The 22,503-nt window shown below is 45.8% G+C and overlaps 3 protein-coding genes and 1 pseudogene across 6 annotated transcripts in view; 2 read left to right on the forward strand and 2 right to left on the reverse strand.

Moving 5' to 3' along the window:
• LOC148675426 (ankyrin repeat domain-containing protein 6-like) overlaps window positions 1-4,458 on the forward strand; it is a 54,376-nt gene extending 49,918 nt beyond the window's left edge. For all 4 annotated transcript variants that reach the window (XM_088626761.1, XM_088626762.1, XM_088626763.1 and 1 more), the window contains 4 exons: window positions 171-323; window positions 1,154-1,267; window positions 1,990-2,227; window positions 2,917-4,458. In XM_088626761.1, the coding sequence (XP_088482887.1) occupies window positions 171-323; window positions 1,154-1,267; window positions 1,990-2,227; window positions 2,917-3,515 (1,104 nt within the window). In that variant the 3' untranslated portion in view covers window positions 3,516-4,458. The remainder of the gene's footprint in view (window positions 1-170; window positions 324-1,153; window positions 1,268-1,989; window positions 2,228-2,916) is intronic.
• A 1,202-nt stretch (window positions 4,459-5,660) lies between these two features.
• On the forward strand, window positions 5,661-6,001 carry LOC148675427 (insulin pseudogene; annotated as a pseudogene).
• A 39-nt stretch (window positions 6,002-6,040) lies between these two features.
• Window positions 6,041-8,166, reverse strand: lyrm2 (LYR motif containing 2). The gene is made up of 3 exons (XM_088626772.1): window positions 7,981-8,166; window positions 7,486-7,626; window positions 6,041-6,702 (listed from the first exon to the last, which is right to left on the reverse strand). The coding sequence occupies exons 1-3, from the start codon at window positions 8,023-8,025 to the stop codon at window positions 6,622-6,624; spliced, it is 267 nt and encodes an 88-aa protein (XP_088482898.1). The 5' UTR covers window positions 8,026-8,166; the 3' UTR covers window positions 6,041-6,621.
• Window positions 8,167-9,529: 1,363 nt separating this feature from the next.
• The window catches only part of mdn1 (midasin AAA ATPase 1), an 80,724-nt gene continuing 67,750 nt past the window's right edge, over window positions 9,530-22,503 (reverse strand). The window contains exons 86-102 of the mRNA XM_088626750.1: window positions 22,064-22,245; window positions 21,557-21,697; window positions 21,156-21,300; window positions 20,658-20,950; window positions 20,076-20,240; window positions 19,489-19,590; window positions 18,515-18,713; window positions 17,235-17,402; window positions 16,914-17,077; window positions 16,082-16,171; window positions 15,619-15,734; window positions 14,734-14,908; window positions 14,293-14,366; window positions 13,463-13,577; window positions 12,874-12,940; window positions 11,518-11,660; window positions 9,530-10,815 (exon numbers count right to left, since the gene is read on the reverse strand). Of these exons, the coding sequence (XP_088482876.1) occupies window positions 10,630-10,815; window positions 11,518-11,660; window positions 12,874-12,940; window positions 13,463-13,577; window positions 14,293-14,366; window positions 14,734-14,908; window positions 15,619-15,734; window positions 16,082-16,171; window positions 16,914-17,077; window positions 17,235-17,402; window positions 18,515-18,713; window positions 19,489-19,590; window positions 20,076-20,240; window positions 20,658-20,950; window positions 21,156-21,300; window positions 21,557-21,697; window positions 22,064-22,245 (2,525 nt within the window). The 3' untranslated portion in view covers window positions 9,530-10,629. The remainder of the gene's footprint in view (window positions 10,816-11,517; window positions 11,661-12,873; window positions 12,941-13,462; window positions 13,578-14,292; window positions 14,367-14,733; window positions 14,909-15,618; window positions 15,735-16,081; window positions 16,172-16,913; window positions 17,078-17,234; window positions 17,403-18,514; window positions 18,714-19,488; window positions 19,591-20,075; window positions 20,241-20,657; window positions 20,951-21,155; window positions 21,301-21,556; window positions 21,698-22,063; window positions 22,246-22,503) is intronic.

Genomic DNA, 22,503 nt, shown 5'->3' on the forward strand with positions numbered 1-22,503 from the left:
TTGACCCCAAAGGTGACCAATTTTGTCCACCTGATATATTCTGTACTTTAATTGAATCTTTAGTTTCTTCATTGTTTGAAATGATTATATTTCAGTTCCTCACCAGAAATAGATTGGCGTGTTCCTGTGTGGACCACGAAGGCTTAAAAGTTTTCTCTTTCCTTCTGCAGGCGCCAATAAACGGCTGTCGCTGTGAGCCCCTAATTAACAAACTGGAGAACCAGCTGGAAGCTACCAAAGAGGAGATGAAGTCTGAGATCCAGACGGTGCAGGACCAGATGAACAGCAAACTGGGGCAACTGGATTCCAAGAACAAGCATCAGGTACACTCGAGGTTTTCAGCCAGGGCTCTGGGGACTCCTGGTGTCCCATAGATGATTTCCACAGGGTTCCCCTCATCCACTAGTGTTTAGAATTAATACTCGCACAACAGTGGCCCTGCTGACAAGGGTTTACTGTGGGTCTACCAGTCTGGTGTTAGTTAGTCTGCTCCTAGTATTTTATAATGAACAGTGCCGTTATTTATACAAAAAAATCTAGACTTTAATTGGATTTTAGGTATGAATTGGAATGCTACTTCCCAACAGTTTATATAGACCAAGACCCATGATGTGGATCCATCCATATTGTAGATTCTAGGTTAGTACATCGTCCTATACACATCATCCTGTACACAGAATGCGATCTGACAAGACTCAAATTCAAAGAAAAGGCAGACACCTTACATCAGTGGTACCCAATCCTGGTCCTGGTGATCCACACAGCTGCTGGTGTTCATTTCATCGTACCTTCATAAGATCATTGATCCCTTAATTGATCTAAGAAGTTGCTTCATCGGAAGATTTGCATCTGGTTACCAGTCACAAGTTTGGGTTTTAATTTCACTCACAAGTCACAACGGGTTTAAAAGTTGAGAACCAGCAGTTCAAATGCAAATGCTGATGAGTAAGTCGGTGAAGGGTCTGAGAGTGTAACTGTCTCAGGTCCTGGACTGGGAGGGACAGCCTTACACAAACACCACTGGATGGGAAAATCACCTTGTCACGGCGGAGGAGTAAAAAAAAAAAAACTTTTTACAGCTCAGTCTGGGGCTCAGAGTTTTCCCGCTGAATAAAGCTGAAGGAAAAGATTTTGCCGTGTCTTCTTTTCCCAGATGAAGGTGTTGGAAAAAATGACGGGAGAAAGGATCTCGGCGGAGAGGACAGAGTGTCTGCACCGCATCGACCAGAGGGCGGGGCTGGAGCGCCTGGAGGGGGAGAAGAAACAGGTAACGGACAGCGAGCGACGCCGGCGGGCCCGCGGATTTGAGCGCACTTTGTTCGAGATGTTCAGATGCGCGCGTGTCGCAAAACGAGATCGCGAGAGCCGCGGTGGTCTGGTCCCTTGGCTGTTTTGTACAGGAACGTAAGACATTTCTGGCGATGGTAGACTGCAGCTGAGAGCATGTGAAATGTGTTTCACGGGGAATAACAGCACTCAGGAATTCAATCATGAAGTGTACTGGAAAGCAACGGGGCTCAAGCTGCCGGGCTGAGGGCCTGGTCACAGGCTGAGGAGGTTGGCATTCCTATGAAGAAAGATGAATGGGAAGGAATAAAGGAATAATGAAATATTATGTATAATGTTAATCTTTCAATGACATCAATGACAGGAAATGACATCAGTCATCTAGTGCATTTGGTGGCTAATGGCAACAAATGAGCAGAAGGCAGAAAATTCAGCACTTGAAGGAAATATGGTCCGACAGCTGTCCAGTACTCAACTTCAGAGTTTCTTACCTTTGACTTTTCCAAATTCTTCTACAATTTGAAACAGTCTCTGTTACACTGTTGCACACATCAACTAGATGCATTTAAGATTTAAATGATTGTCCTATACTAGCGGTCTAAAAGAACTGAGCCTTTTTATCTGGAACAGCCCTGGACTGGATAAAGTGGTTAGAAAATGGATGGATGGAGACCGAACGGCTTTTTTGTTTCTGTCGAGCAGGCGTCCGTGGTAAACGAACTTAAAAACTGGTGCTTGTCGAAGATTCAGAACATGGAGGTGCGTATTTCCGGAGACTCCAGGAACGCAAAGGCCAGCCCGCCCGCGTCGGCCGGCGGGGCCGACCCGGAGAGCCAGCGTGTCGCGCAGGAGAGCGTCGCAGGGGGAGCCAGCGTGGGCCCCGCGGCAGAAGAGACCTCAGGGAAACAGTACTTTGTGGTTCAGCAAGACAGCTCTCCAGGTACCGAACTTCTCTAATAATATACGACATTTTATCGTACGGATACCAAATAATTAGTCTTCATTAATAGTATTAATCAAGCACTTTTTCTGAGTACATCAACGAATACATTTCATCATTTTTAGCAAAAGGAAATACATTGAAAGACGGATTTTTAAGCTCAAAACTATAGTGTGTCATTGCCTGTTTTAAAGACTCGTTGCATTTTTTCCCCACGACTCTTAAATATTGAATGTGGCGGCAGTACTGAAGCATAAACCTTGGAGCGATTAGAGTTTTGCATTATTATACATGACAGGTTGTATCAATGTATTCCCGTTTAACTAGAGCTTTATGAAACTGTTTGAAATGTGCCATTATTATGAACCCATAATGGAAAATACAGTAATGTCATTATAATAATTTATTGCTTACACTTCTGGAACTCCATTCAAAGCGCCCTACAGGTAATGGGGACTCCCCTCCACCACCACCAGTGTGAAGCCCCACCTGGATAATGTGATGACAGCCATAGTGCGCCAGAACACTCACCACACATCAGCTATCAGTGGGGAGGAGAGCAGAGTGTAACCAATACCACAACATTTGTTAATAGTTAAACAAACCTAGACTCGTCTTGACATTACGCACTAATAGACTTTCATGTAATTCCACATTTATCAGCAGTTTTGTGTGTGTTATGTGTGTAGGTGACAAGCAAAATGTTCCCGAGTTCTCTGGCGCAGCCCAGCCGGGATCTCCTCAGGTCGTGAGGCCCAAGGAGCGGGCCCCGGCCTCTGCTGCCCCCAAGAGGCCGCCGCTGGAAGTGCGCGAGCCGGAGCCGCCGGAGTGCCAAGCCCGGGGGGCGAACCCGCAGGTCTCGGAGAGCCGCCTCCGCAGGTCGAGCAGCCTTTCTCCGGCCACCGAGCGGCGCTGCGGCAGGCCGGACAGGGACAGGGACAAGGAGAAAAGCAAGGAGAGGGGAAGACATGGGAAGAAAACCCCTCTCGGCAAGGCGAGGCCCGACGCGCCAAAGGCCCAGGCAGGCCGCACCCAGGCGCCCTCCGGCGGCCAGTCCCGGGAGACCCGGCACGCGCTTGAAATCACGCAGTACTTCTTCGAGGCCGTCTCCACGCAGATGGAGAGGTGGTACGAAAGGAAGATCGAGGAGGCCCGCTCCCAGGCTGACCGGAGAGCCTGGCAGGACCGAGAGGCCCTGCTGGACCGCATCGGCAGCCTGGAAGACGAGCTGCGCCAGCTGAGGGCGAAGGCACAGAAAGAGGGCGAGTACGAGGGCTGGCAAGGGTAGCGTGCTCCCCGACTTTCGACAGGTGGCATCAAACATCCGCTGGCAACTCCCATCAGAAGAAAGGCAACACATAAAAAAAAACAAACGCACCCATTCTTTGTTCAAATACAATTTTTACCTGCCGGTTGCCTTCGGCACATCAAAAGGTCATTCCAGGAAAACCGACTGAGACGATGTGCCCTCTTCCTCGTTTTCCACTCGGTAGTCTTCTCGTGTGAATGTAAAACCAAACCGAGGTATTTATTGGAAAAAAGTTTGTCGAAAACAGCCATTGACACTAAAACAAGTGTCAAAAATAAACTTAATATGAGGTTCCTGCATGTAGCTTTCACTTCATAATGATAATGAACCGCGTTTGAAAAGCAGGTTGCATTAGTGTTAGAACACTTCCTCCTGCCTTTTTTAAGAGGTTTTTTTTTATAAAATGGAGCACCATTTCTATTATCTACTGGAATCTCTCTCAGATTTTTTACCTCTCTCAGTTCAATTTGCATTTTGAAATGTAACAAAAATGTTAATTGCTAGATGTTTTTAACATTCCACTGTTAAACTACTGCTTTACTCCGTATCCATCTGGAATTAACCTACCTGCTGTTAACCAATTTCAATCCTATAATATCTACAGAACTTTTAGAAAAAAGGTATTTTGAGGCATGTGAAACTGTAAATACTGGAATAAACTGGTACATCCTCTATATAGGTGAAACCCTTAGGCATTCCCTCGTCTCTTGTGGAGTTTATGGACTGCACATACCGTATAATACAAGGGGAACTGTGTTTTTAATACAAGTATGAAAAACTGTGAAATGCAGATATAAGCTTACTTTCACATTTCAACACTGTATCTTTAAAAGGAAGATCATATCTCAATTTTACAATTATGTGTTACCATGTTAAAAAAAACTAACCACGTTTTGTATAAATAAATGTTGCATTTCTTTAATCAAGGGATTTGTTTTTGACATGCCCATTGAAATGTTCTTTTCCTCATTCACATGGTGATAAGGATAAAGTTTCAAATGTCGTTTCCTTACAAGGAAAACCTTTCAAGATGATCGTGTCATTAATAATAATTAATTAATAATTGCTTGCACTTTTCTGGACACTCCACTCAAAGTGCTTTACAGGTAATGGGGATCCCCTCCACCACCACCAATGTGCAGCCCCACCTGGATGATGCGACAGCAGTCATAGTGCACCAGTACGCTCACCACACATCAGTTATCAGTGGGGAGGAGAGCAGAATGATGAAACCAGTTCAGAGATGGGGATTATTAGGAGGCCATGATTGGTAAAGGCCAATGGGAAATTTGGCCAGGACGCCGGGGTTACACCCCTACTCTTTTCGAGAAACGCCCTGGGATTTTTAACGACCACAGAGAGTCAGGACCTCGGTTTTACGTCTCATCCGAAGGACGGCACCTGTTTACAGTATAGTGTCCCCGTCACTATACTGGGGCATTAGGACCCACATAGACCGCAGGGTGAGCGCCCCCTGCTGGCTCCACTAACACCTCTTCCAGCAGCAACCTTAGTTTTTCCCAGGAGGTCTCCTATCCAGGTACTGACCAGGCCTGCTTAGCCTCAGTGGGTTCCCGGTTGTGAGTTGCAGGGTGATATGGCTGCTGGCTATTAAGTGAAACTGTGACTAAATTATGGAAATGACTTTTACAGCAAGTAGCTCTTCACAAAGCATAGTAGACTAAACAGGCTCATAATTCCACCTTATGCTTAAAGTCAGAGTGAGCAACTTTGTTGCCTTATAGGGATGGAATTAAATTAATAGCAACTGCTTGCTCTTGACTTCACAAATCTAAAAGGAATTGCTTGTACAGTAAGATACATATAGTATAATCTGTTTCTCCAGGCAACGTTAACTGCACCTTAGCGTTGCCCAGCTGCTGGTTCCAGTATGGGTGAAGAAACCTGTGACTGCTAACTTTGACTTGACATATGCAAAAGCAGAATAGCACTAGAAAACAGATGGAGCTAACTTGCATGTGAAGAATTAATGATTCACCAAGCCCCACAGTATCTAATAGGAGAACTAACACTGGGTGGAGGGACAGCAAACCCCTCACTGATCTTTTACTGATGCCACTGCAAGCTGGCAGGTCTGGAGAGGTCTTACGGATGTCCTGAACAAGCTCTCTGCAGCACTGGTACTATGGCTCTGTGGTTTTCTCTCTGCTCGCCCTGCTTGTCCTGTCTTCTCCACCCATGACTGAAGCAACAGCCATTCAGCATCTCTGCGGGTCACACTCTGTATCTGGTCTGTGGAGAAAAGGGTTTCTTCTACAACCCCCACAAAGCCAAGAGAGGCATGGAGCCAGTACTGGGTCTCGTTGCGTGAAAGGCTGGACAGGAGAATGAAGCAGACGAATATCCATTCAAGCAGCAAGGAGAGACGGACATGGAGAGGCATGGTTGAACAGTGTGGCCACGAGCCTTGCGCCATACACGAACTGGAAAATTACTGCAATTAAAGCCAAGTGATTACCATTAATGTGATTTAAAATATCCAATTGTTGTTAATTATGCATTTATTAGAAACATTAAAGATGGACTTCAGGTTTTTTTTGTCTGGACTATGGGAAGAAACCCACACAAGCATGGGGAGAACATACAAACTCCACACATATGGCACCAGGGTGTCAGGCACTATAAGGGAGCTATGCTAACCCCTTTGTCACCATGCCACCCAGTTTCAAACATTCTTTAATAATCTATCTGAATGTAGAACTGAGTATTTCAAATGTTTGCACTATGAACTTTTTACATAGTCTACCAATTTTGTGGTCTGACTACTACATATTGTTCCTTTCGCCTACATTGTGTGTTGTTGTCTATTGTACAGTGTATGTCCGTAGAGATCAGTGTGATTAAGAATTCCACTGTACGGGTACATATGGCGATAAACTACACTACTCTCTTTTGTTATAATCAAGAGCTGATTATAACAACCTGCACAGCTAAGCAGACTGGAATGTTCCATTTCTTCCTCTGTTGAACCAAACCATAATAAATAAATCAGTCAACAAAGTCACAAAGACGCTCCAACAGTCTGTCAAAAAAAGTGTCCCAGTCCCAGAGTTTCTCGGCGCTGCTAGCTTCCAGCCAGCTGAAGTGTCTTCTGGAGGTCCTGGAGGTGCATGTTCCCTTGTGTAATCATCATTCGAATCGCATCCTGGAGAAGACCAAGAAGAGTTGTAGAATTCAGCACCACGGAAACACAACACCTGTGCATCTGTACAGTACAGCGTCAATAGAATAATTATATTTGCCTTGTGCTATTTAGCTATGAGGTTGTAAGTGCTGCACTGTTTTATCTCCTGAAAGAAAAATCACATCGGGGTGGAAGTGTTCAGCAAAGTAAATTCTTTAATAATGCCTCAAAATCTCATCCTGTCACACGGAACCGGCCATGCTTAAAGGGAGTGAAATCTCTCCCGAGTCTTTCATGTGTGTCCCAAAGAGATATCTACATGTAGCTGGATTCCCTTTATCTTTGTTCGGGAAACTACTCTGAGCAACTCCTAATCAGAAAACGCTTTGTGGGTTTGTTTGGTGTGGGTGTGAACATTACCATGAAGGTTTACTGGGCGATACCCGTTTACGGTTTTCTGTCAATGCTTTCCCCCCGGTGTCATGTATATCAGCCTCGACACGATATGAAAAACCACTCTGCCGGTTCCTACGGGTTTATTTTTCCAAAGATGTTCTGTTCACTTCTGCCTCTGTAATGACGATGTCCCTCGTGATCAGCAGCAATTATCGGCGACAGGGCATACAAGAAGTCAGAGGAATAATATATACTGCAAGCTGATACCAAAAACATCTACCATGCGAACTACGTCGAAGCTCTGTCCTCATCGAGCAAAAATGATTAAGTTAAGATCACTGAACCGTCGCCGTTTGAAGGGACATCTTAAAGCATGTCTGTGTAATTACTGAGGAGACGAGTCCGCACCTGGTCCGTCGCACCTCTGTTCCTCCGAAACTCCTCTCTTGCCCAGCTCTGAAGATACTGTCGGTCCGCTGCGTCAGGGACCCTCCGGATAGTCCTCAGCATGCTCCTGTACAGACCGAGCACCTTCTGTCTCTGTATGAACTGGGACATTGAACACGACTTAACAGGACAGGACAAACCGCCGCAGTCGCCGGCATCCCCACTGAGCAGCGAGGTTCAGGCAGAAGTGCGCTCTGGGGGGTCTCGCAGTAAAAACACAAAGCCAAGCCTCCAGTCAAACGGTAAACTAGCATAACCTAATGCTTTTATCCTCGCCAACTCAGCACATTTCATCGGAAAGAACACGGATTCGCAATACATTCTTTCTGTTGCATGGAGAAAAATACTTGACATGTCCTGACTACAATTTTATTTTTAAAAGAAATCTCGCTGGCAAATTACTGTGACCTTGCCGAACCGCTTACGGATACTTTCACCGCGTCCTTCATTATTCACCTGCTTCAGAGTTAGTGCTGTTGGAGGCAATCGTGAAGTTGCCATGTAGACCGATAACCTCTTTTTTTTTTCCTTCAACTATTTTTTCAAGTTTTCTCCAATGACATATCCCAACAACACACATTACACAAACTCGCTTTAGGAAAACACGTGACGTTCGAGCTACCATAGAAATGCGCACAAAAAAAAAGGTGGGACAACGGCGCCCTGCTGTGGAGGGAAGGGTAACTGACTGAGCGGCTCCCCTTGTAGCGCCACCTACCGGCGCCCACACTAGCAGACATTGAACAATCTCCATCTTCCTATCACCGGGCGGGACTGACCTCAAAGGTGAACTTCAATTATGCAGTCCAGAAACTGGGATTGTGTTTGTATTGTAAAACATAACCTTTGATTCCATAGGACACACTCGAAGAAGGCTCCACAGCCTAAACATTGCATCTGCTTTCTTTCCAGCATGGAATAAACCTTTACGTGTTCCTTTGATTCACATTACCTTCATCTTGGACATTTTAATTTTTTTTTTAGATGCAGGAGGTTTCTTAGAAAGAAACATTCTGTCTCGAGTTTCTGAGTCCACTCGATGACGTAGGACTGAAATTTGCAGTGTTTGTAATGGTGTGTTTTGTTTGTGGAGCAGTATATAAGATGTGGAGCTCTAGTCATTCCAAAATGAAAGCAAGGACTAGATATCGTGCGGGTGAAGGATGGAGAACAGTGAGAAACTGGAAAAGAAAAGATGTGCTATACTTCGCCGAGGCCCTGGGTTCAATTCTGGACCAGGGGTGCTATCTGTGTGGAGTCTGTATGTTCTCCACATGTTCATGGGGGTTTATTCCGGGTGTCTCGGTTTCTTCCCACACTCCAAAAACATACTAGTAGTTTAATTGGTTTCTTAGAAAATTAGCCCTAGGTGTGAGTGTGTGTCTCCTGCGATAGACTGCCGTCCTGCCCAAGGTGTATCCTGCTTTGAGCCCCTTGCTTGTCGAGACCCTCAACAGAAAGAAGAAGGAAAGGAAGGTAACCCATGTTTTATCTGAGAAAAAGTCCTGCTTAGAACTACATTTCTCTTTAAAATGTGCTCTAAAAAAACAGGAACGTATTTTCCTTTTCAGAACAGCACATCACTGAACAGTGAGAACTTTAGATTTACTCCTTAGTCCTTAGTGATCATATTAGAGATTCGGGTCTCTTGAAGGAGGCGGTCTCCTGCAGTTTCTTCTCATTTTTCCTCTATGGTCTCTCTTGTTTTGTGTTTCTACGTGTTTTTTTTTCTGGTCTTCTCAGCTGCTCCTTTAAAATCGCTGACATTCATTTAGACAGAAATGTGTTTAGGCTGCATGGCACAATAGTGTAGTGATAAACATTGCTGTTGTATTAACAATTTCTATTCTGTAAATCCATGTGCAGATACAGCATTTTATGTTGCCCTATTGATTCTGGGGTAGCCATAAAAGCAGTCTCACAATTTACTCTTCCAGTAAATTCAACCATCGCTTATGAAAACAAATAACAGGAAACCAGTTCACAACAGCAATGACAAGGCAGCTCATTGAAATATTTTATTATAATCTTGACGAATGTTTTGTCCCATAAAGCATGCTATGAAGCAGTCTTTGATAAGGGTACACACTAATGGTTAGTGTGCTCACGGTATTGCAATGTCACCTTGCTATTCTCCTGCTGACCTGAGCAATATACAGTTTGCATACTAAAAAAAATGACAAAACATAGTTCAACCTTTTAAATTAGGTTTTGAATAATGATATCCAGCACTACAGTTACTGTATTTTGAAAATAAATGTTGATCTGGTTAAAGTATGAATTCTGCTCATTTGGTAACCTTTCTTAGGTGCTTTGGTAATTACTGCTATCATTATTCAAGGCAAATTAAATGTTCATTACTCTTGCGTGGAAATAAATGAAGGCACAGCATTGCAATTTGATTAAGGTAAACAGTGACATTTTCCCATCAGAATTGAAGAGCAACTTGTACTTAAAACCTCTAGTGCATTTTAACTCCATCTGGTTTCACATTCTGCATTACCAACAGTAATGCTGATTACAAACATGAATATAACTGCTGCTAATGCAGACTGCATTAATACATTATCTATTTGCACTTCCATTATTTGCAAAACACATACAATAGAGGTAATACATTGCATTTCTGTACAATAGTCTCACAAACGCAGATCATGTTCCTGTTCCTTCAGACGTGCTGATTTCTTTATATCATGTTTTGCCTTTATTGAACTTATTGATGCACTGTAAGGAACAACACACCTTTGAGGTGACAAGGCACTTGCTTTCTAGTACTATGTAACCTGATTCACAAACATCTTACTGTTAAAGAAAATACTAAATTTTGCTGTGTAGGGAATAGTGACAATTGCATTGTTGTGGGAATCGCGTTTTTCAAATCCCCTGGGAAGAGCTAAAATTGTAACGACGCCCAGATTGATGCATCTGCCTCTCCGATGCATTTGAAGGAAAGTGAAAAGGCAGAAGATCGGCGGTAGTGAACAGAAGTTGAGCTCGTTCGTGAACACCTCAAAGGGCACATAAGCAGCAGATGTACCAGGACTTTGCTTCTGAAGGAGAGCAGCCGCCCAGATGCACAGAAGGCCCACACGGTTTATGAAGAGGCTACTGATCTGTGGTGGTGACCAACTCGAACCACTGCCGCAGGGCATCGCTCAGCGTCTCTGGGAGCGCATTCACGTCTCGGAGGATGATGTAGAAAGGGAAAGGAAACTCCTCCATGTAGGAGCGGATCTCGGGCATTTCTCCTGGGCCTTTGAAGATGGGTACTTTAATATCCAGTACCGAGTCCTGCAGGACACAAACAGCAGTGAGTGTTGTCATCCTCGGGCAGCTGGAGCGAGGACGGAAGGAAAGGCCATTGCAGGGACAAGCAAGACCCATGATGAGTTAGCCCACTGAAAAACCCATCTCCCTTCATGGCAGAGAACTGAAGGATGTTTGTGTTCTGCCACAAAGCAATGTATTAAAGCCTTTTTTAATAAAGACAGCGTTCACATCATTCAGACAAGTAAACATTGGTTAAATAAGAATAAGGCAGCACATTTTAATACATGACAGAAGGCTCCACAGCTGAAACGTTTTCTCTTGTCTTTTCATACCAGTTCCTGTGACACTACTAGTTAAGTTGTCCTCGTGGAATAAAATAACACTTTTTTTTCCCCACAACATTTCACAGAGAACCAGCGAAGGTTCTACTACATGAAAATATTTTTTTTCTTTACAGACCGTAAACTGTAAATTAGAAAACGGTGTCATTCACAGCATTTCTCATTCCCGAAAAAATAAAACCCTTTGCGGTCATTCGAGCAGTATGTCTCACTCCCAATATACTGAAAATATCAGCACTACAAAACCTGGCCACTCTTATTTTCACTACACTGAATTCTGTGAAAAACAGAACGGCTTCCCTGCCCTCGTGACATCGCAGGGATGGAGATCTGAAGTCAGCCGAATCTCATTCTGTCACACTCGCAGTGCAGCGGCGCTTACCCTGGAGTTGGGATTGTCGAGCACCACGAAAATCACGAAGACGTTGGCAGTGCGAGCCGCCTGCACTGCGGCCGTCACGCGCTCCTTCCCCTCAAGGAATAGGCCCCTTCCGTCCGACACGATCAGCAGCAACTGGGCCGTCTCTGCGGGACGAGTCACAGTCTCCATCTCAAGACGCTTTTCAGCTCGCGAAAAAGCGCAATTGAGCCAACAGGCATGAAACAGCAGCCATATCGCCCTGAAACTCACAGCTGGCAGCCCACTGAAGCTAAGCAGGTGTCAGCCAGGTCAGTACCTGGATGGGAGACCTCCTGGGAAAAACTAAGGCTGCTGCTAGAAGAGGTGTTAGTGGGGCCAGTAGGGGGTGCTCACCCTGTGGTCTGTGTGGGTCCTAGTGCCCCAGTATAGTGACGGGGACACTATACTGTAAAAATGCGCCGCCCTTCAGATGAGACATAAAACTGACTCCTGACTGTCTATGGTCATTAAAAATCCCAGGGCGTTTTTCTTAAAAAGAGTAGGGGTGTTACCCTGGTGTCCTGGCCAAATTTCCCCCTGGCCTTTACCAATCATGGCCTCCTAATAATCCCCATCTGGCTTCATCACTCTGTTCTCCTCCCCACTGAGAGCTGGTGTGTGGTGAGCATACTGGTGCACTATGGCTGCTGTCAGGTGGGGCTGCACACTGGTGGTGGTGGAGGGGATCCCCATTACCTGTAAAGCGTTTTGAGTGGAGTGTCCAGAAAAGTGCTATATAAGTGTAAGCAATTATTATTATTATAAATAATGCACCATCATGCAGATGTGAGAGGTAACAGTCAGGAGTGTAACTGTAGGCACATCCTCCTTCTGGGTGAGCAAATCCAGACAAATGTGGCTGAAGTGCTGAAAGCCCTTAATGGAGCTGACAATCATACTGTGATTTTTTAAGATGTACTGAGAAATATGAACCAGAAAACAGAAGTTGGAATTATAGTAAACGCTGAGAACAAGCAGGTTACACAAAAGGTTGTGGGTGCCTGGAACAAGCCATTGTTGTGTAGCTGAGTAAGGTACTTTTAAGAGCAAATAGTAAGTGATCTAAGGATCTCATCTATGAATGAACACTATCCGTTTCTAACAGAAAAATGTAGAAAATACAATTTTCTTATGTATTTACATTACTATGCAGATCTGTAATTTTACCATCAAGGTAATCAAACAATCAGAATGTGGCAGTAAGCACCTGGGATTTTCTAAAGGCAAGATAACATTGTGCACCATCTACAAATAAGCCCTGTGTTTTGAATGTGGACTGCAATATTTATATATATATTTATATTTATATATAACTTATTTAAATGTATAACAACTCACCTGAGTTACTGCTGTTTTGGGATTGTTGCCGGGCTGAAACAAACATGTTGGCTGAGGTTTCCAAGAACTGAAGAAATGGAAACAAGCAACAAAGTTTACATGGACCTTATCAGAAAAGTGCTAGAATGTTTTTAGTAGATGGTGATTTTAGAAGATATTTTTTTAACAGAGGGCTTATACAATTCAAATATTGTTGTTCAATTTTCAATGGTGTCAGCTCAAAAAATTATATTAATTCTAAATGGTATGTCCACCTGCAGGAAATACTGAAAAAACAGAATGCTAGCAGACGATGGCTCTTCACTTCTTTGACAGGGTGAGCACAATAGTGTGCACTCAATGTGATGTAACACCAGCAGTTTGGGAAGGGATGGAGGCACCTTTATAAACACAATCTGAACTGAAGGCAATTTTATAAATTCTAAAATACACCCTTACGCTCAGTATAGCATCAATCTGATGTCATTTATACAAGACACACATGCAGAAACGAGAAATGTCATTGAAAAGCAATGTGTAAAGTAATAAGAGTATCTAGCTGCTGCAGGCGAGATGACAGATTGTTCGGGAGAGGATCTGCTGTACTCACCTGGGCTATTCTTGTCTTCTTCTGCTCAAACTTGCAGAGTCTCAGTATTCGGGCTCCAGACTGATCACTGAACTGTTCATGGAATGGGTGCAACAGCTGTACGGTCTCTCCAAAACTACAGGAGGATTGGAAAAAACCAACATTAAACCGATGGCCCGACATTTCACGGCTTACTGCAAGAGCAACGTATTTGCTCAGGTGTGTATGTTGCGAGCAGCTTGACCAGAACACAGCCCTTTGTGGGTGATAGCATTCAGAGGAAGCTCGAAGGGGGGCATATCTCGTCTTCCTCTGCTATAAAAAACTTGAGCAGTTCACCCCTTTGCACACTTGTCCAGCCTGACGAGACTGTCTATACCCACAGTGCTGCGGTATGGAAACACACAGCTCTAATCACAGTGGTGCGCCCTAGTCTTGACACTGTACCAACTCCATTCTCGACCCCATGATCCATCCGTGTTCTAAGCACTTCTTCCAGTTCAGGGTGGCAGGGGAGCTACGGGCGCAAGGCAGGGTACAACCTGGATGGGGTCGCCAGTCCATCACAGGGAAGGCTCAGACTCGCACACACTCAACACCCTAGGCCCCAGAAGCCAATTAACCTACCACTGTGTTTTTGGAGTGTGGGAGGAAAGCCACATGGACAAGGTCAGAACATACAGACTCCACACGGACAGCAACTCAGGTCTGGTACCGAACCCAGGGCAGCGACGCTAACCAGTGTACAGCCATGCCACCATTGGCAAGATCCAATCAATTCAGATAAGTTAATCGTGTTCTTTTGCATCAAGCAGAAAGTGACCTGTTCCTATGGAACTGCACCGCCCCACCTGCACACAGACACCTGTCCGACTTCGAGGAGAGTGAGAGCATTCCCGATCACCGAGAGGGACTCGAACGCCAGCTGCAAAACAGCAAACAACAGTACTTATACAGGGCTGCAGCACTGCTCCCACCGGACAGCATCGGCCTCTATCCCGAACAGCCCTTCGGAAAACTGAGCTCCGGTCTCTTTCTGCACACAAGAACCAGCGCTTTCCAACAAAACAACTCTCAATGACAATGCCTGACAAAATATAACACACACTACACATCCAAATAAACTATATTCCAACTTGCAATTGACTTTCTATGGCTTAGCAAGGATCTTCATAGCATTACTTTGCAAAAATGTAACTTTCTATATGCTTTTGAGTCTATAAACTATAGAAATACATCTGAAAATGGAAACTGTAAAGAAAAAGAAGCGCACTGCGTCATGAGCCCCGTACCTGTTTCGTATGGTTATCTATCATACTTGAAGAGTCATCGATGGCCAAGCAAATCTGGTACTCCCTTTTGCTGGGCTTGGTTCTCCTCAGCCAGATTTTATCCTTCCGGAACTGACTGGCAATGTACGGAATAACTTTGCGCATGTTCAATCGCTTCCCCGTCCGGAAATCTCCCCTATTTCGAGCAAAAAAAGAAACGATAAACAAAGCGATAACCCACTATTACGCATGACAACTGCAAAAATACTATAAAATAACCACAAAAATACTATCACTCCGCAGCTCACCACTGGCAGCCCACTGAAGCTCAGCAGGTGTGAGCCTGGTCAGTACCTGGATGGGAGACCTCCTGGGAAAGCTAAGGTTGTTGCTGGAAGAGGTGTTAGTGGGGTCTGTGTAGGCTCTAATGCCCCAGTATAGTGACGGGGACACTGTACTGTAAACAGGCGCTGTCCTTCGGATGAGATGTAAAACCGAGGTCCTGACTCTGTGGTCATTAAAAATCCCAGGGTGTTTCTCAAAAAGAGTAGGGGTGTTATCCCGGTGTCCTGGCCAAATTATCTACTGGCGTTTACCAATCATGGCCTACTAATAATCCCCATCTCTGAACTGGCTTAATCACTCTGTTCTCCTCCCCACTGATAGCTGATGTGTTGTGAGTGTACTGGTGCACTATGGCTGCTGTCGCATCATCCAGGTGGGGCTGCACACTATTGCTGATGGAGGGGATCCCCACTACCTGTAAAGTGCTTTGAGTGGAGTGTCCAGAAAAGCGCTATATAAGTGTACGGAATTATGTTTTCTAAACAAAGCTGACAATATTAGACATTGGTCCATTCTAAAAAGCACTCCAGAAACGATTCTGTTTGACAGGCGAGATCTCACTTGAGCTTGGCGGCCCTCGTGGGCTCCAGGATGAGGCGCAGCTGCTCACACAGCTGCTGGGACAGGGGGGAGGTCAACGCCTGATACTGCTGCCACATCTCGGCCGCGGCGCGCTCCTGCGGTGAACACCGGCCCAGGGAAGACACGGCATCAGCACTCGCTCACCCCAGAACCCAGCCCAGGTGGGGACAGGAAGTTAACCGAACCAAGGATCTCATCCAGCCCTTTCTTGAGAGAAGCCAGGCTATCGGCTTCAACCACAAGGCTGGGCAGCTTGTTCCACACCCCCACAACCCTTTGGGTAAAAGAGACCAGGAGGAGGCTGGTGTTCTTGTTCTCCTGTTCTTGCGTTTTAAATGCACTTCCACGTAACTCAATATTTTTCTGGTATATAGAAAAATCTGAATGTCTCATTATATTGTTCCTTCAGAACCTGCATTTACAAAAAAAAACAAAAATGTACCTCATCCTGGGTTCCAGGAGGCAGTTTCTGCCAGGCGTCCAGCTGCTGTTCCAGCTGTTTCCTCAGCTCTTCGGGGTCCCTCACCTCAGTCTACAACAGCCGTTGGGGTTACAGTCAGCACCAGTGGCAATGTGTTTATTTCAGAGTTCAGGTTAACAAGACTCACAAAGAAATGGCAGTGAGTGGAGAATGAACTCTCCATGCTTTCTTGTAATGCAAGGAGGACTAATCCCAAAATACAGACCCAGAACTATTTCACAAACGTACTGCTCCTGATTTCTGCCCTGTGCCTGTCTGTGTGCCCCATCAGCAGGGCAACATTATTTAACCAGCACCTCTCTCAGCTCTCCTCTGGAGCAGACAGTAGCCCTGTCACACGTGTTCCACGTGGGGAAAGGGTGACCGCTACAATATAAACTGGCTGATTACTTCCAAGTGCTCATCAGACAAAGTATACCGAAATCACTGTAGGCTTGACTTTGCCGATTAAAATTCATGATCAGTCTTCCTTCAACAAATAATAATGCTCAGATAGAAACTTAAGAAAATATTGATGAACAGTATTAAGTGGATTTTTTAATTCAATATAATGAACCCAGACGACACCAAATCTCCCTAAAAAGAAAACACACGTGCAGTGAATTTTTTTGTTTGTTAATTGCCTGCAGCGCTGTAGCAGCAAGACTGTGAAAGCCTGTATTGCTCCATTTATTTTGTCCAAAGTAAATATTACGGCTGGTGTGACATAACTGTACTTTATGTTTCCAAATGAGTACTTTAAAAAGCATGTGAATGATTTTGACACAGTAACTGTGTTATAATGTGGGAATACCTGCAGTTGGTCTTCCAGGAGCTCGGGGACAGTGTGCACTGTGGACTCAGAGCTTCTATCTGGCAGGACCTCCGACTTGTCTTCTTGGGAGTCCTCAGTCTTCATGGTCTCTTCTTCATCTTCATCTCCCAAGGGCTGGTTCTCCAGCTCTCCACTTTCCACACCTGAAACGTGAAGATTAATCAGGGCTGAAGGAAGACTAAAACCCTGATGCGTCTGAATTTTGTAAACTAAAAACACAGAACTTGTACAAGACTGTCTGATTTAAGGTAGAACACAAGGAGAACCCCTGTGCACGGGTTCTGGGGAACACCAGCGTACCCTGTGGTCTAGTAGAGGTGGAGCGGTTCTGTTCTGGCTTGAGTTCCTGGGCGTTCACTTCTTGAAGATGCTCCTCCTCTTGCTCCGTTTCCATGGCAACATCGTCCTCCTCCTGCTCTGGCTCCTGGCTGGCTCCTTCAGCTTTCTGTTGTTCAGTACTGGCAACATCTTGGGATATGAGTAGACAACACAGATTGAAAACCGCCCCTTCTGATTCTGAATACACACGAGAAGGAGGCCGTCTGTTACATTATGACACTGCACAGGCATCTTCTGTTTCCCTTGCCCTCTCCCATGATACCCGACTGCTGGCCTGGTCTTGCCCTTCTTACTCTCTGCCCCTGGATCACAAGTCTACCTCACTGCGTTTCAGATCCCATCCCCACTTATCTTGTCCAGATCACCAGCTCCGACTCTCCGTTTCAACATCTCTCACCTACTTGGGAGCAGGCACCTAAAATAACCCCCACTCTGCTCTCGAGTCCCTTTTCTGCTCAGGCCGCTCGCCCTGCTCCTCTCTGACCACCTCGTGTGTGCCCCCCTCTGCTCTAGTTCCCATCTTCTGTGTGTGGCTTCCTTCTCCTCTTAATCCTCTGTGCTCTTAACAGCTTTCAACACTACTGCTCAAACCTCACTTTTACCCCCTCTCTGAACTTGACAGTTCAGACGCTGGTTCTCTTCGTGCCTGCGTGGCAGCAGAATGCGCATGGTGCAGAGGAACAGGTAAATGATATTTCCATGCCTTCTCACACTTGGAGTAGCTGAAACATTGTGTCTTTTCTTTTCTGCATGGAACGGACCTGTTCCATTATCGTAGATGGTCATAATAAGCATTTCTCAACATACATTTGTTTTGACATATATGAAATTGCGGTGCTTCATCCTAGGTTACAAAAAGGTTTTTGTGTTGTTCTCTGTTCTGCTTGAATGAGCTGCAGTGGTTTTTGGCACCACAGTGCATAATTAGCCCCTGTCCAAGCCCTATCCTTTATCACAGTGCAGCAACTCGGCAGAAGAACTAGAAATAAGTCAAATAAAAACTTGAATCATTTTCAGATTTTAGAACCACGTCACGAAGCTCAGAACAAAATAAAAGATTGTTCTGGACAGTTTTCATTGGTTGGCATGCCGACGAGACGAACTGCACTATGTTCAACATCAAAAACACATCCAATGATCCCTCTTTAGATGCCAAATGAACTGGATTTTCTCAACCTGTACAAAGAAAGGACACAGAAACTGCACATCCGAAGAACACGACGGACGGCGAGTCGTCTCACCGTAGGTCTGTGCGTCGTAGGCCTGCTCTCCTTGTCTGATGTGCTCGTACACGTCAGCCTCCTCCTGGCCCTCGGGCGGAGCGCTCTTCTCCTCCCGCTCCGCGCTGGCCTCCACCGTGCGCAGCCTCTTGTGGACCCGCTCGTTGCGGTCTCCTGTGGACCTCTCGTTGTCCGCCCTCCCCGGCTTCCGCTTGAAACTCTAAAACACAAAACACTCGTCCCGTCAGCCGCTTTGAGCCAAAACCAAGGATCTCCCCCTAGACAATCTCGAACCAAAAAATTTAAAATAAAGTCATTATGTTGCCATTTACCAGCGTTCTACCTTTCTACACAAATTACAAGTTGTACATCCCCTCTTGTAAGGCATCTGCCCTCGGAAGTGAAAAGATTTAAAGAGTGTTTTCTTTCAGAAAATGAAACTGATTTCCAACACAATGTAGTTCTATTGTCATATGGAGCAGTCACTGGTCCAGAAACAAGGTAAGGAACATCAGGCAAGGGGAGATCTGCAAAGGGACAAGTAGTAGGTTTATTCCATGCTGAAAAGAGAAGAGAGAAAACGCAATGTTTCGGCCGTGGAGCCTTCTTCAGGTGTGAGAAAGACAGGGCAGACAGCGAAGATAAAATAGCACAGGAGAACAAAAGCTGGGAGAGAGGAGGAAGCAGGAGGGACAGAGAGGCCACTCAGGAAGTGGAAAGTGGAGAGGGGTGAAGAAAGGTGTGAAGTAAAAAAACCTGCATGAGAATAGAGAAGACTACACAGAAATAAGTCGGTCATTGAGAGGGGAATGGTGTGAACCTAGTTTCAAGAGGAGATCTGGGCCATCTTGCATGTGTGGCAAGAACTTAGGTAGCAGACTTCCTTTATAAACGGATGCTTGCTTCAGACCATTTGTTTACACGTGCATAAGGAGAACAGGTAAAAGCTAGAAACTCTCAAGTCCTTCCATCAATGACTCCGGAATATCTCTTACCTCCGTCTTGCTCCTGCTCTGTTTAATGGAGGAGACTCTGGCCATCAGCTTGGATTCATGACCTTCTGACTGGCTCGCATCGGCAGCCCCACTGCCATGCTCCTGTTTACCACAAGCAGGACAAACATGTAAGAAAGTCATTGATTCCCACGTCCTAAGCACCAGGAATAAGAAGGAAAAAAACACTTTAATCTGATGTACTTGAACAGATTTAAAACGGCATGTTTCCATTTATCAGTCTGGAAAGGACTGGCGAAGTAGTGGGTCTTCCAAGACTCACATTCCGACCAGATTCCTTTCTTTGGGACGATTCTAATCGGTCTCCAGGTTGTAATGAAAATGTGGAAGCAGTTTGCTTCCACCACGTGTGGTCAGTCTTGATCCTGCACGTTATAAGTATGGGATATCTGTGAACAATCAGTGAAAAACCTTCCACTCCTTAACCAAATGCGAGTGTCAGTGAGGCCTGGCTCCCAGATAAACTCTCTAAAAGCACTCAGTGGAACTGTTAAGTGAGGTGAACAAAATGAGCCACACTGAACCAAAGTGACCCCCCCGACTGAAGATAAGCATCATGGGAGGTCTACCTCCTTAGCCTGGTCTCTCTCAGAAGCAGCTCCAGCCAGCTCTACAGCAGTGTCACTCTGCACGTTCTCCTCTCCGGTTTGCCCATCTGCATCGTGCTCCTTCCTCTCTGCAGACTCGGGCAGGTCTTGCTCCTCATCCTCCTTAGTGGCCTCCTCCTCTTCCCCCTGTGAGCAGAGTTATCAGGAAGTTAATCATAATTCCAGGTGAGAATACTTCATCAGGAAGGGAACAGCAACCCTTAGGAAGAAAGATTAAACGAGTTTTATACTGCGCAGTACAACAATCAGTCAGACACGTTTACTCAGCATAAGGTGGAAATATGTTCCATTTAAGATGGGAATTTAAATCAAATAATTGTAGCAAAAGCATAATGGCTATCATCTCGATTCTGTTTTTGCCACTCCAGTAGCACACCACAGTTATGAATTGCATTCACAACTGCAGCTATAATCGCAATTCTTTGTGAAGACATGGATCCTGACAATGTGATGAAATGTCTTTCTGAAAGACTGTGGGCCCCTTCTCTGCCTCCAACATGAACCTTAGCAATGTGTGTGTGAAAGTACAAGTGGGGTACAGACCTTGGGCTGCTGGCCTTGAGCAGCAGGGTCTCCCTTTTCATCCTCCTGGCCAGCATCGCTCTCCTTCTCTTTCTCCTCCTCTCCAACGTGCTCCTCATCTGGCTCTGCAGCAGCCTCTCTTTCAGGCTCTTGGTCTTCCTCCTTCTTTTCCCCCTCCTCCATGTCCTCCTCCGCTTCCTTCTGTGGCTCCTCTCCCTGGGCCTCCTGGGGCTCCTCTCCCGCCTGCTCCTCCACAGCCCCTTCCTTCTCCTCCAACTCCATGGGTTTCTCCTCTATATCAAATGGATTGTCTTCTAAAAAAGACAAGAGGAGCAAGGGGCTGCCATGTCAATACAGTTATTGTTAGCAGAGAGAAACGGCCACCAGAAAAGAGCTAAACTAAAAAGCAGCAGATCAAGCTGTTAAAATAATGCGCATGGTTACGAGCAAACATCCCCCCATTAGTGTTGTCCTTTGGTTTCTACTGCCTGTAATAGCCATTTCCTCCTTTCCTCCCACCTTCGCCCTGCTCCTGCTCCTCTCCGGGCTTCTCGTCCTCCTCCTGGTCAAGGTTGAGCTCCTCGGGGAGGTTCATGGCCTCGGTGTCCGGCTGCTTGTCCTGCTGGCCGTGGTAAGGGTCCACCTCGTTCTCGTCGTACTCCCGCTGGGCGACACAAACAGAGCCGACACGCCGTGAGCCCCGAGGCGCCCGGACACCGCCTGCAGCCACTGAACACGTTCTCGGCACCAGTCCCACCGGGACTACATTTGACTCGAACGTCAACGACCCCCCCGGACCAAACACAGAGACAGATTACACCACCACGTGGAAGGCGGTACAGAACCGGTGTGGGATATCTTTTTATGTGCATGGAAGCCCTCTCAGTGAAAAGGGGCTCAAGGCAGGGGGGGTGTGGTACCTCATCAAGCTGCTCGTGGATCTTCTCCTTTCCTTCCTTGTTGTCTGCTTGTTCCTCCTCCTCCTTTTCCTGCTTTTTCTTGTCATCCTTGTCTTGTCCAGCGTCCATGTTGTCATCCTTTGCCACGAGCTCAGACTGCCCCTGCAACACATCCAAGAAATACTAGAACCTTCTCTTCACCTCCGCTAGCAATGAAGATAAGAGAATTACTGCTATACCGAAACAATAAGTAACTAGGCTTTTAAGTGGAAATGATTTGGAATCGTAAGGATTTTGCGTTTGTTTTCTTTCTTAATTTCGGTCCACATGGCTGAATTTGTGGCCAAGATGGAGGCCTGGCCTCATGTTGCCTAGATTTCATGGCAATAGAACTAGCTTGGAAGTTGTCAAAACTTCTTGCAGTTCTAACATTTTTTAGAAAAAGATTAATTCTGCGTTATTGAAAACAGCTAGCAAAACACAATTTATCAAGATTACGTATAATATTATAAACCATCTCTGTTTAACCTCATCCATTCCTTGTCCAAACTCCTCTTCCTTGTCGCTGCCATCTTGGTCTTCATCGTCATCGTCCTCGTCTCCCCACAGCCGTTCATCCAGTTTGTCTGTTTCCCCCTCCCCAAGGTCCCCCATCTTCTTATCGAGGTCCTCTTCGTCCTCCCCCTCGGACTCCTCCTCTTCCTCCTCCCCTGCAGGAACAGAAAGGCGCTTAGAACAAGACACTCCACCCCACTCGAGGCGTAACTGGGGGTTACGCCACCAGAGGGCGGCGTTGCACCAGTCCCAGTGATACATTCCCCTGCACCCGCACAAGGAAATCAGGAAATCGGCTGCACCTGGGGGGCGCCAGCGCCCTAAAACTCCTTGTTAGTGTGGAGTCAGAGCTGGTCTGTCAAGACCCTCACAGTTGCTCTGCACAGCGAGTAAGAAAGATATCAGGGTGAGAT

Source organism: Lepisosteus platostomus, chromosome 3 (assembly GCF_059453375.1).
Source record: "Lepisosteus platostomus isolate fLepPlt1 chromosome 3, fLepPlt1.hap1, whole genome shotgun sequence".
NCBI classification, from domain to species: Eukaryota; Metazoa; Chordata; class Actinopteri; order Semionotiformes; family Lepisosteidae; genus Lepisosteus; species Lepisosteus platostomus.

Bases quoted from the DNA above. Each gene is read 5' to 3' on its own strand.
- lyrm2 (XM_088626772.1), bottom strand. From the start codon at position 8,025: ATGGCAACTTCACGATTGCCTCCAACAGCACTAACTCTGAAGCAG. The intron at 7,627-7,980 runs GTGAATAATGAA...TCAATGTCCCAG, and splicing joins CAGCACTAACTCTGAAGCAG to TTCATACAGAGACAGAAGGT. The intron at 6,703-7,485 runs GTGCGGACTCGT...GGTCTTCTCCAG, and splicing joins ACAGAGGTGCGACGGACCAG to GATGCGATTCGAATGATGAT.